General features: G+C 46.1%; 1 protein-coding gene across 2 annotated transcripts in view; it reads left to right on the top strand.

The window, feature by feature from the left end:
* Positions 1-13,867, top strand: part of ITGA9 (integrin subunit alpha 9) — a 332,491-nt gene that overhangs the window by 56,273 nt on the left and 262,351 nt on the right. For both annotated transcript variants that reach the window (XM_044754042.2, XM_070493860.1), the window contains exons 8-11: positions 896-964; positions 5,614-5,751; positions 8,891-8,996; positions 10,255-10,349. In XM_044754042.2, the coding sequence (XP_044609977.1) occupies positions 896-964; positions 5,614-5,751; positions 8,891-8,996; positions 10,255-10,349 (408 nt within the window). The remainder of the gene's footprint in view (positions 1-895; positions 965-5,613; positions 5,752-8,890; positions 8,997-10,254; positions 10,350-13,867) is intronic.

Raw genomic sequence — 13,867 nt, 5'->3', positions numbered from 1 at the left:
TGAAAATGCTTTTCAGTTGGACCACATGAAAGGCACTGGGGAAACTGGTCACAGTTGACAAAGTTGCCGACTGTTCCACATTCCTAGGGATGGGAGCTGGTACAGACTTGATTTCCAAGAGCCCCAAAATGGATCTCTGGCCTTCAGGATTTGGGTGGTTATTCATTTTTGGTGTCAGAGCTTGAAAGCGTTCACACTAAGATGGCAGTTCCTTACCCCATGGGAGAGTCCTCTGCTCTGGTTCTCATGGGACACTCTTCCCATAAAATGAAGCTTGAAAAAGAACTTCCATAGTCATGTCGCTTAGAAGTTCCACATCAACGATCCTCCTTGTGGTGGAGATTCATGGTGTAAATGTACATAATAAAGGCTCTGAAAAGTCCTCTGGAAAAGGAATTTATTTAATGTTGACTCCTAGCATTTCCCAAACTAAACTCATATTTGCCCAAGCAGGTCTCATGGCACTAATGTTCTGTGGAATCACTTTGGAAAACTGCTTTGTCTAAAATTCTCACCTCCATCCCTCTGTCTCATATTGTGATACCTGCTAAAGCTCTAATAGGAATGAAGGAAATGTTTTAAGGAAGGAAATACTTACTCCAGGAGTTCTCTTGTTTACTAGTAATTTGGAAGCTCCTTGGGTCTTATTGTACATGGCTTCTACAAACAATGTGGTTCAGGAGCAGTGGAGGTGATTTCTGCCTCAGGGTTGAAGGACACTTTCTTTGTAAAACTGGTAAAATGTGAGCTATGCCGACTTCTTTATTATCAGTTATTGGGAGCGCACCTGCCATGCGTCTGGTGGGACATTTAAATAGGACTTTTAGGAGGATGCTGATAAGTATCTTTGGTGATTGCTTCCATCTTAATGAACTTTTCTTTTTTCATTCCATAGGTTTATATTTTTAGAGCTGACCGAAGATCAGGCACCTTAATTAAGATTTTTCAGGCATCAGGTAAAAAGGTGAGATTTTTGGTATAAGTGTGTTTTTGTTGTTGTTTGAGAGATGTCATCAAGTGGGAATCAGTTCTTACTTTTTAGAAGATTGGCTTAAAGGCCCCATCTCTGACCTACATTTATATGGTGCTTCCATCTGCATGTTGGTGCCTTGAGCTTCTCGACATTGTGTGTAACCTGCATGTTCACAGGATGCATGCTTGCTGTAGGAGACATGTAGCGAGACAAGTTTGTACGTAGCCAAGTTACAGCACAGAGATTTAGAAGGTTGTCCATAGTTCAGACATGGTCATCAAAATTATCGCGTGCTCTTTCTCTCTGCCCTTCTCTGCCTCTGTGCCTCTTGGTGCCTCTCTGTCTGTCTTTCATACATATACATCTATACCTCCAGAGAGAGCAGGTCCTGTTGACTACAGGTAGCAAACCGTGGTATATGATTGATTACTTTCCAAGGAGGCACTTGGACAAATGGTTCTCATTCTCCCTATTTCACCAAATCAGTGCTGCCCTCTCCTCCTTGCACCCTGAGCCCTCTGGCTCTATTGCCTTGGGGACTGTTGGCACACAAAGAAAAACCAAACAAAAATCACCCAGTTCCTTTTAGAACCTTGGAATAGAAATAGCTTGGGAAGGCTGCCCTGAAATTAGTCCTGGGCAGGGTTTATCTGCCTGTGTCATCTTGTCCTCACCCTGTTGCTAATCCTAATTCCTGCAAGTTTCCATTATACTGCACCATAGTCTGAAATTAAGCCAAGTAGAGATGCCTTTGATTAATAAGCAACGTCTTTCACGGGCTTATCAGTCATGCACACCTTAGTGTGACTTAGATCAGCAGGATTGTTTAGCAAAATAGGCTGCTCTAAGGGGACACAAGTTTGGGCTGGGAGGTAAGCGGGTAGTTTGGAGGCTGGTCTTGCTGGAGGCCTTAGTGAGCTCTGCAAAGAAGCACAGGATGCCTGGGACTTGGGAGGGAGGTTCTAGGAGATAGAATGTCAGAAGGTGATTTTACCTCCTACAACTCCAATAAAAGGGAGAGAAAGTGATTGTTTCCTTTCTGGGTGGGCCAGGTGCCCCAGTTCAGGTCCTGCGGTGAGTTAGACCTGCTGTACATCAGCCTGGCCTCATGACATATTCTTCTGCTGGTGAATCCTCTTCTAAGTTCCAAAAATCCCACTCACAAGTAGAACTTATTCCAATTTTAACAACCTTAATATGTATACTTAGTATATAGTTGTCATAATCTTTTCAATAAAAAACAGCTTTGCCAAACTCGGTTTTGTAAAGTTTTCTCTGAGAGCAGCTCTGCTTTTGCCCTGAGAACTGTGCTGGCCTATGTTATTTTAACATTTCCAAAACCGCAGAGCAGCAACACTGGAAAATGACTGTGAGCAATTCTGCAAAAAAGGTTTTCCAAGCACCCCTAAAGTTAGAAAAGAAATAACTTGTGCCATTTGTGATAAAAGGAGTCCCAAAGAGCAAGTAGGGTGTGAACGCTGCTAAGCCTAACATTTTAGATCTTTCTCCAAAAGACAGTAAATGGGTGAGTGTGGAAAACCCAAACCCCCAATGCTCCCCTTCCAATGTCCTTGGGCTCTGAAAGCATAAAATTAAAGGATTCTTCCCCCCCCCCCCCAGATTTATTGGGATATAATTGACATCTAACCTCGTGTAAGTTTAACGTGTGCAACATGATAATTTGATACACATGTATTTTGTAAAATGATTACCACGATAAGGTTAGTTAACACATCCATTACTTCACATAACTATTATTTTTAAAGGACTCTTTCAGGTGATTTGTGGAGCTTAAACACGCCTATCACCCTGTTTTCAGAGTATTTTCATGTTTAACAGTAGCTGTGCCTCCCCACCTGCTTCTTCTGTCCTCCACTCCCTGCTTCCTATGCCCAGGACAGACCCAGTTAATGCCTCTTGTCCTGGCATGATTAACAATCTAATTGTGCCCTCTCTCCTTCGCAGAAACCCCCTGGTTTGGATGATAACTTACACTCATCTGTGATGGTCGTGGTCAGATTTTGGGGAGTAGATTTGAGAGTAGGTCATGTGCAAGGTGAACATTTGAGAACCTATTGTCCGAACTTCCTGGACTTGATGACGTGGAGCTCCAGGACAGACACACTGGCATGTCTGCTTGAATGTCATTATGACCTGTCGTGGCTGCCTGAGGAGGGGACTAAAGACCCAGGTGTTCCACCTCCCAGCTCCGGAGCTGGGCTGCTTTTTATTTTCTTTAAGACTCTTCCTGGCCTTACCTTGCCCTCTTCCAGAGTTACTCCTTCCTTCTGCCACTCACTCTTGCCCTCTTGTTTCATTGTCTTCTAGCTTTACACCCGTCATCTTCTTTCTAATTTTGAAACAGACTATTACTCTCTTTATACATCTTATTCTTCTTTTTGCCAGAAGAAATGAGAAATTCTTGTCTCTCTGACTTCTCCATTATTTCATAGGGAAAGGAAATGACCCCAGGCTTTCAAAGGATGTCTTTAGCTTTACCCCTGTGTCTAGCCACACACAGAGAGGAGGGTTCTGACTCAGTAAACCACTGATCCACTTCTGCTTTTGTTTGGCCAGAATTTAGTCAGATAGTCTTGTCTCCTGACCTCACCATTAGGAAAAAAACCCCCAAACAGTTCCGGTCTCAATGGGTTGATCTCCATCATGTAGTACTTATGAGAAATCACCAATATGTGTGCAATTCAGATGTTAATATAGACACAGGCCCCCACATTTCCAGGCTGGTGGGAGAGCTCTGATCAAGGAACACTCACCCCAAAGCATGTCATTGCCATATCAAAGTTGTGTTGAGTTAATGGGGTACGAGAAGCGTTTGTATGCCAAAACTTAGATAGGCAACTTCATGTAAAGGATTTCTGGTTGAACACCAATGAAGATGCCAAGTTAAATAGCCCATTGGAACGAAACAAATTGTTCCCCTGGGGCTCAGCCAGAGAGAACAGCCACAGCTTCGTCTTTGGGGCCTTGCCTGGGTCTCACTGGTTTCTTTGACTAAAGTCCAGATAGTAAGATGGACAGGGCCGCTGAATCAATGACTGGCGACTTGGTTCTGTGCCCCCCGTTCCCCAAGATTCTAAATCTTCCCCGTGCCCTTCTCTCTTGGGAATGGGTGGTTGTGGGGAATGGTGTGGGTTGGGTGGACATGGCCTTGGCATGTGACAGGGAAGGACTTGGAGTCCTCCTGTCCCAAGGTTATTTGCAGGATCTAGGCTGTAGCACCCTTCACCTCTCTCAAACTCCCCGAGTTAGCTGCCAACAAAGTCTAACAGCAAAAGAAAGTGCTTGTTCATGTCAATAAAACTGGAGTCCTTTTATTCGAAAACTTTTATTTTAAAAGGATAGCTTTTAAAGCGTGCGCGCACACACACACAAAGAGGTTACAAACTGGCAGCCTTTGGAGAGGATCCAGCCAACAAAAATTTTTGTTTGGCCAGCATGGTATCTTTGTTTATTATTTTTTAATATGAATTAGTTGCCAGCATTTTAAAAATAGGCACTTCAAATAAAATTTTAGATTTTTGGTTTTTCTTTTTTTCTTTTTCTCCCCAAAGCACCAGTACATAGTTGTATATCCTATTTGTAAATCCTTCTAGTTCTTCTGTGCGGGATGCCACCACCGCATGGTTTGATGAGTGATGTGTGGGTCCATGCCCAGGATCCAAACCAGCAAACCCCACGCTGCCAAAGCAGAGCACGTGAACTTGACCACTATGCCGCTGGGCCAGCCCTGGCTTTTCTTGAAAAACGGGAAGGTCAGCCTTCTCTGGGTCAGCCTTCGTCCTGGTAGCAGTTGACTGTAGCTGGGTCAGAGCTGCTCTTTGAGCTGGGTCTATGGACTCCAGTTTGCCGTAGTCTCCACCACTGCCCATTTTTTCTCAGAAGGAACAGAAGCCAAGCATCTCTTGTCACCTTTAAGCCTCCTTGCACTGTTATTTGTTTTTTCTTATACCTGTTATATCACCCGCCTGGATCCCTTTGGCATTTGGGTTTAAGGCCCTTGATTTAAATAATAGATACTGGGTTAAGCTATGATTAGAGAAAAGCCAGTATAACCTGGCTGTGTCCCCTCATCCATCAAGGTGGCTTATGAGTTGTACCTTTTTCTGTCACTTCAGCTCATGCCTTCCTAACCAATCTTTAGTTATGCACAAGACTCAGAGAGGGCAGTCTATTTCCCCACAGAACATTTATTTGCATGCCTGCCTTGTGTTCTGCAGTTTCTTATTCCTACTTGCTTGACTTTGTCAAATGTCTGATATACAAGTCACTTTTATTATGGTTGTAACCTATATTTGCAACCTCAGCTTGCATTTTTAAAAACAGTCGCTCATTCTCCGGGCATTGGTCCCTTTGTTTTCCCCTTGGTAGGGCTCCAGGGAAGAGGGCTCATTAGCTTTGGTCTCGTGTTGACTGGGGGCTCCACGTCACAGCCAGCAGGCCCAGGGAAGTCAGGTTTTTCACTGCTGGCCTGGGCATTCTGGCTTCCCGGGCAGTGCAGCTGTCACAGCCTCTGAGGGGCTGGGGGGCAGGTGTTTCTGAAGCAGTGGGCTGGAGGAGAGTGAGGGCCTCCTGTGTGCGGCAGACACTGAATGCTTTGTTGCAACTCGACTTGGTTGCAGATGGGCTCTTACTTCGGCTCCTCCTTATGCGCAGTTGACCTGAATGCGGACGGCCTCTCTGACCTGCTGGTGGGGGCCCCCATGTTTTCTGAGATCAGGGACGAAGGGCAGGTCACCGTCTACATCAACAGAGGAAATGTGAGTACATTGCTGGGCAGCATGTGGATGGGGTCCGGGAGAGGGGCATTTGCCCGGTGAGAGTGACTGAGCACCCCTCTGGGCCTTGCACCGGGCCTCATTACCCAGAGGAGGTGAGAAGGTGTGCGTCCTGCCTTCAGAAAACTCGATGTTCCTTTAATGGAAAGTTAGATACAGTGTTATGACTGCAAACATATAAGGGTCAAGAAGTCTTAGTGACTATGGTTTGAGTGCTTACTATGTACCAGGAATTGTTCCTCTTGCTTTCTGTGAGTGATTTCAATGTAATGTGCACATGGTATCAGGAGGTCTCCATTTTTTGAGTGAAAAAACTGACACCCAGAGAGGTTAAGTAACCTGCCCCAAATCACACAGCTAAGAAGTGGTGGGGCTGGGATTTGAACCTAGGCGAGCTGGCATGCTTTGTATCTAGGGCATGTTGCCTCCCTGGGAGTATACATGCGTCTGCGTCAGGAAGCAAAGAAGCCTTCTCAGAGGACACAATGGCTGGGAAGAATCTTTTTTTTTTTTTTTTTTTGAGGAAGATTAGCCCTGAGCTAACTACTGCCAATCCTCCTCTTTTTGCTGAGGAAGACTGGCCCTGAGCTAACATCCATGCCCATCTTCCTCTACTTTATATGTGGGACGCCTGCCATACCATGGCTTGCCAAGCAGTGCCATGTCCGCACCCGGGATCCGAACCAGTGAACCCTGAGCTACTGAGAAGCGGAACGTGCGCACTTAACTGCTGTGCCACTGGGCCGGCCCCTGGGAAGAATCTTGAAGAAGGAGTAAGAGTTAGGCAGACAGGCAGGGGTAGGCTGGGCACTGGGCAATTGGGTTGAGGTGTGAGGCAGTAGGACCACTTAATTCAGGGTGGTGAGACTAGGGGATTGAGTGGGGGCCAATGCAGTGGAAAGGGGCCATAATCATAATGTCCCTTATTCTGCAGAACCATGGAAAGGAGGTGACTGGGTCAGAAGGATGCCTCTGGCCCTCTGCAGCAGAGTGGAGGGTGGCAGGGTCTGGAGGAGAGCAGTGCATCAGTGGAGGCAGGAGACCGATGAGAAGGCAGAATCTTTTCAGGATCTAGAAGTAAGAGTATTCAACAAGAGGGAAATCATTAAATGAAGAAATTCTGTTACCAACAGCCTTTTAGCTAACACGACAACGTGCCTGTGAGAGTCAGTGACAAAGCAGAATAAAAACTGCAAATGCAAACCACCTTTAAAAATATACAAAATACATAGAGAATATTAATAACAGATCTCTCTGGGTGATGGTGCTTGGGTAGATTTTTAGTTTTATCTTTATCCAAATAACGAGAATGTAAAACTTTCATAATAAAAAAAAAATCACTAAAAGTGTACTTTTGAGCGGTGACCCAGATGCTAGTTATCCCATTTGGGAGGAGGCAGTGGTGATTGACTATGACTAGGTGGGCAGATGCCAGAAAGAGAGGGCAGTCATTTGAAGAGGAGCCAGGGGAGCATTAGAGCCTTGGGCTTTCTTGGGTGTTTGCAAGTTTTGGGAAGGTGGATCTGAAACCTGGGAGGGAGGGTACTTCCTGGTACCTGTTGCAGTGACTCTTGGCATCTTCAAGCCTACTGACATTCTAAGAAGGGGGACCGGGTGGGTGAGGGGAGAAATGAGGTGATCCTTAGGGAGATTAGAACAGCTGGCATTCAGTGGCTGCTGGCCACTCTGTTTGCAGGAGACTGACACATTTGCATGGGTGTTAATCAGGCAATAAGGTGACCAGCCAAGAGCCCCTCGCTGTGTCTAAATCAGGGTGTGGAATCTTGGAGCAGGCCCTCCAGACCTTCTCGGGGCACGTTGCACCCACAAACTCCCTACCCCCACCGCCGTTTCCTAATGCCATGTGGTTACCCCAAGTACCAGGGTATTGTTATTTCTGGTGAACCTCATCCTCTTTGATTAATGATTGCAAGGCAGAGTGGAAGAGTAGGAAAAATGATGACTTAAGAGCTAGATGGACGTGTGTTTGAATCTTGGTGTTGCCACTTACTGGCCTTGGTGATGGGGACAAATAGCTTGAAATTGGTGGCTCAGTTTCCTCATCAGTGAAGTGGGGAGAGTCATAAGGTCTTCCTTACGGAGTCCTTGTGAGATTTAAGTGAGGAGATGGCTATTACAGTGCCTGGTACACACAAAGAATCCGTGCTTCCTCCTCCCCACCACACTAATAGGAAGAAATCGACACTTATTTGTGTTGTAGGACGGGGGTGTTCATTGACTTAAGAAACCATCACATCTTTATTGTTCCCAAGTTGCAAGTTTTTTGTGTTTATAATGAAAAAGAAGATTCAGTCGTAACAAAAGCCAGACACTCCCTGGGATGTCTGTGGCTGTAGGGTGGGTGCATAGCGCCTCTGCACTGGCACAGATTTAGACACTCTTATGCCGCAAAACATCAGACGGTGTTTTAACACTCTGACATTCACGTGTCAATGATTTGGGGGTAGAGTGGGTATCCTCAAGATGGCTTTCACTGCCACCATCACCATTGACCCCTCCCTCTGTTGGTTGGTGTTTGCTCAGGAAATCCAACCCACACACGATAGTGGACATGGTTGTGTATACACCACCCCCACTCCCTGGCCAAGAACAACTGAGTGTTGGATTTTCTGAGCTAGGACTCCCTCTGTCAAGATTACTAATATGTGCAACTTGCAAAACAGCTTTTTAGACTTGTACTCAAAGGCACAGGAGAGGAAAAATAGAAATATACATTCCCTTTAAAAGCAATTTGGGGAAAAAGTGTTCTGCTATAAGGAAAGCTGAGAGGCTACCGTGGGGACAGATAGGGTGGTTGCTTGGTTTCTAGAGTGTTAAGACGAAAGAGAGGTTTAGTATTGGCCAACATGACCATCTCCTTCCCTCTCAGACGTGTCTCAGGCTGTTGGAGACCCTCCTGCTGTCCAGGTGAAAGGGACTCCTTTTGCCACCAGGAGAGAGAAGTTGGGGAGCCTGTGATTCTGCCCAGGTGTTTCCTGTCCATGGGTGTGCTCCAGGGGGGGCAGCAGTCTCAGCTCTGGTTTTTTATTGGTTTTTTTTTTTTTGTTCGTTCTGTTTGTTTTTGTTTTGTTTTCCGTTTTTCCTCCATCCTGTTTCCCAGGGAGCCCTCGAGGAGCAGCTGGCCCTGACTGGGGATGGCGCCTACAACGCACACTTTGGGGAAAGCATCGCCAGCCTGGACGATCTTGATGATGATGGCTTCCCAGGTCAGTGAGCTCGCGTCTGCCATCTCACTCAGCCCTTGTGTGACGTGCTCCTAGATCCACCTGCCTGCTTGGAAGGCCCATCAACGCACCCTGGGGAGAGAGGACGCCTTTTAGAAACAATGTCCTCCATGTAGACACAGGGCAGAGCTCTGAGCCCGCTGGAGTTTTGCTTCTGCATAATTTGTTCTCGTCTGCTCAGCGTTCTTTGCTACGTGTTTGCTATGCAAGTGAATCTTGGGGTTGGTCCACTGGGGCTTCTATGGCAGAGAAGTTTGAACCTGCTTCCTCCTTCCCCAAACCCTTCTTGTTTCTGAGCCTCTGATGCTCCATGATGCTCTACTGTGTTATTAGTGAAATGAGTAAGGAGAGAAATAGACATTCTCTTCCCTGATAGAGACAGCACACTACACGGAGTTGTGAATATGTAAGTGTTGGGAGGGGTAGGGGTGTGTATACCTGATGTCTAGTTCTCTTTGGATAGCAGTATCCTTTATAGTCTCTTCACTTCTCCCTCTGGTCTGTTAAATACCACCTGCCCTCACGGTATATATAGTATTCAGACATCAGGACCTGGGGGAGCCGTGTCACTAGGGGAGATAGCTGAGTTGGAAGATGGGCCGAGGGGTAGCTCTTGCCTCAGGCCAGGCATCCAGGCTCCTTTGATAGCCTCATACCAGTGGCCAGAGAGGTCTTCGTTTGAAGAGAGGGGACCCACTTGAGGTCATGTGGGTGCATGCCCCTCACCCTTGACCTCACTTCTGCAGACATACAACTTTCATTGGAAGCAAAAGAAAAAAATAAGGAGGATCTAGGCTTTGTTTCCAGGAGTTGTCAGTTTGTGAGAGTGATGTTGATTACTCTTTGGTGAGATGAATGCTATTTTATATAATTCTCTTATCCGGGAATAGAGTTGACTTTCTCAGTTATGCAATAACCATTGTCTACGGAATTTCCCTCTCTCACCAAAAGAATCTAGAGTGGGCAGTTTATATTGGCATTTCTTTTATTGGATGGCTCAATGACTTTTCCTATGAGGATGAGCTAGAAACTTCTCTGGAACTAAACTCAACTTCTATCATTTTCTTTCTACTTTCTTTTTTTCTTCTAAGAGATTATGTGCCTAGTTTAATGTTTGAACTATCAACAACCAAGAAATTTCTGGTATGGAGGGACTCAGACATGATGAGAGGGATTAGGAAAACCACCCTTTATTACTCCATATGGCTTTTCTAACCCATAGCTGTTTTTCTCCCCTCAGATGTGGCCATTGGTGCACCCAAGGAGGATGACTTCTCCGGGGCGGTCTATATCTATCATGGCGATGCCAGTGGGATAATCCCTCAGTACTCAATGGTAATTGGTGTGAGAGTGACATGGTAACTGTTCATACATTTATTTGACAAACATGCAGGGAACCTGTACTCCATCCCATGCCGTGGGAGTACCAAGGAACACACAGCACTGTTCCTGCCTTCAGCTTTCTTACTCTGTAGTGAAAGACGTAAACAATTGGTATTGCTTATTAAATACAAAAACGTACTCATAGGCTCTCAAGTTTGCTCATGTTCAGGAGTGTGTTCTGCCTGCAAAAGGTAATACCCAAATTCTTACCCAGAGTTAGAGCTATTGATTTAAGAAGAGGAGGCTTTTGGGGCCGGCCTGGTGGCATAGTGGTTAAGTTTACATGCTCCGCTTCAGCAGCCCAGAGATCACAGGTTCAGATCCTTGGCATGGACCTAGCACCACCTGTCAAGCCACACAGTGGTGGCATCCCACATAAAATAGAGGAAGATTGGCACAGATGTTAGCTCAGGGCCAATCTTCCTCAAAAAAAACCAAAACAGAAAACAGGGGCTTTCCTTTTTTTGATTACTCTTTTGTCAACCATCTGTGCTTAGCCAAAGGAATAGGTTGTAAAAAATAATCTAGAGAGATAATGGGCTACGGAGGAGGGGCCCAAAAGCTATCACAGGGCTGCTGTCTCCATTGGCGTTGAAACAAGGAGCTGGTCAGAGCTCTGGCCTTATGCTTCAGACATGGAAATGCGGAAGTGGTGAGTTCTGTTTTTTGCCATATCAGCTTGGTGTTCAATCTTGCTGATGGTGTCAAGCCCGGCCCATGGGAAAAAAGGAAGTCACTCTGGACAGAAGCATCGTCAGGATATTTGTGGATGTCTGTGTGTCGAGTTGCACAGGCCTGTGTCTTTCTTCCAGTAGATCACTGACAGAAAGGGACTGAGCACAAATTGAGAAATTTCCAATCAGCAAATATCGATTTTTTTGAATACTTATGTGCTTATCACTTCCTCCTCGTGCTTATATTTCTCATCACAAAGAAGCTTGCCTCGTATCTTGATTATTGCTAAGGAAACAAGTTTAACTGAGTCCTGTTCTTATAAAATGTTGTATAAAATGAAATAGTTGTATCAAAACCTGTCCGTGTATGAAAGTCTCTAGGTAAGAAAAACAGTCTTTACAAGTTGATTTTAAGAGGCAGTACAGACATGCAAGGTCAATTCATACATTCATAGTTGTTCTTGCAGCGGATCTAAGTTAGCTAGGGGAAGGTTGAAGGTTGGTTGGTTGGTTGGTTGGCAGTGGAGCTTCAGGCTCCCTCTGTGCTGGGGCCTCCTCAGCTTCATGACTCCTGCCGGAGACAGATGCTGAGGGAGGTGCTGGCGAGAGGAGGGGTGGCTTTTTGAGTGCCTGCTCTGCAGACCTCTTCCCTTTAATCCTCAGAGTAACCAGGTGAGAAGGGTACCTTTAATTATCTACCTTTTATTTCTGACTGGCCCAGGGAGGTTGTTTAACTTGCCCAAGGTCACCAGCTTATAAATGGCAATATGGCTACTGAAGCATTGCCAGTCTGACCCCCAAACCTTTTATTATAACCACCCCCCTTAGCTCCACTTTGGAAAAAGGAACCCTCAGGGAAGATCCATTGGAAAGCTTAGGAGTATGGAAACTTCTTTTACCATGAGGCATACATACTCCAAGGGGCATTTATCTACAAGGGCCATCTTCTTTTCATTAGAAATGAATAATGGTGGGAATAAACTCTTAGGTGATATCGCCAATGTGGCAGGGGGAAGAGGGCTTCTGGCACAGTTTGGGGGCCACATCCGTGTCCCAAGGGCTGTTCTAGTCTGGATCAGGGATGCTGTTGCCAGTGTGACAAGCTGAAAGTCATCCAGGGAGCCCTGTCCTCAGGCAGCCATCGGGGTCACCCTCCACGCATCCTCCTGGAAACTTGGTCCCGGACCTTGGAAGCTAATCACACAGAGAGGCAACCTGCGAGAGGCTCCGGCTGCCCCTCCTCCCGCGGCCGGCCTCTAGTGTTGTGTTCTGTTGCTGGGTGGAATCCCTGCAGAGCACTGAAGTAGAAATTTTGTGGTTTGAGTAGAGTGTCTTTAGTAGGAAGCGGGGATCAGCAGCTGGAACTGTCCTGCCTTTGTCAGCACGCAGGCTGGCTCCTTAGCTTTGACAAAGAAGTGGTTTGAGGCTCTTTTAAAAAAAAAAAAAAAGAAAGAAACAACCGTGATTATACATTTCCAGCCTGCTAATATGTGTATGATAAGGTCAGTGATTTAAAAGGAAAAAAATCCTTTAATGATAGATTCTTCGGGACCCAGGCCCAGACAGAGGGGGCATTGTGTGGGTGAACTAGAGGAGGAAGTCAGAAACAACTCTGGGCAAGCCCGGCGCTTTTCTTTGGCCCAGATTGGTATTATTTCTGCTGGGTAAATTGTGAGATCAGGGCCTGAAGTTCCTCCATGTTACTCTTTAGCTCATTCCGCTTTCTTGAGTTCACCACGGAAAGTGTTGACTTTAAGATCCTGTGTGCCTTTCTCAATTTGAGAGCCCGCTGGGCATGGCATGGCGGTCCCTGTGATCTTTCCCCCACCATAAGGACACTGCATATAAACCTGGTCAAGCGGAGGTTTTCCAAGGCTCCTGGTTTTCATTTAGAGTTATTAGCACTGAGCAGACTTATCTTCCTGGCTTTATGGCATAATGGCCTGCAGATGTCTGTGGGATAACTTAAGCCTGCATTGCCACCCCCAAATGGACCACCCCTTCGCTCTTCCCCCTTGTCCCAGCCACGCCATACCTTAGAAATGCAAACCCAGGGCAGGCTGCTGCTCACGTTGGACTTCAGAGCTGAGCTTCAAGATGTGGCTTTTAAGAAATGTGCAGACACACATACACATTTGTTTAGATGGAGCTGTGTGGGATGTGGGCTCTGCCTGTTAGCAAGAGACATTTCTTCAGTGTTTCCTACAGTGTTCTGCTTTGTACTTTGATGCTTTCACATTTCCTGCTGGATGGCTTAACTGAAAGATGGCAAGCAGAGGGTTGTTTGCAGTGATTGGCTGCTGGGGGGCGGGAAACATCCCTGGCGTCTCTATCTGTAGATCCTATGGAAACCCCCCTCCCCACACTCCTGACTTTGCAGGATGTCTCACTAAGGAAAATGATAAGGAAAACGTCCATAGTGAGTTCCTGGATATCTGTTTCTGACGTGGATTTTGCATGGCATGAAAACAAAGCATTTCTTTTATCATCCACAATGAGGGCATTGTGGGGTAAGTCTCCCCAAGGAAAGGGAAGCAGGAACAGGTTAGAAGGTGGGACTTTTCTGATTCAGGAAGTTCGATATCTTTGTGAGGAACTGTGCCGTGTGAACGTCAACGTATGATGCAGACTGGGTGTACAACAAATAGTCTTGAACCAAGGCGGCATGTGTTAACATACGTTGAATTTAATGATGAATAAAACGTAAGTACAGATGCTGGTATGCCCTGTAGTGGTGGAGCTGTGAATTCTGAATGGTTGGTTGAGGGCTGCATTTTAGGGGGGAGGGCAGCTTCA

The sequence above is a fragment of the Equus asinus genome, chromosome 21 (assembly GCF_041296235.1).
Source record: "Equus asinus isolate D_3611 breed Donkey chromosome 21, EquAss-T2T_v2, whole genome shotgun sequence".
NCBI lineage: Eukaryota > Metazoa > Chordata > Mammalia > Perissodactyla > Equidae > Equus > Equus asinus.
Note: the sequence above shows the minus strand (reverse complement) of the source record. Positions and strands in the feature narration are given on the sequence as shown.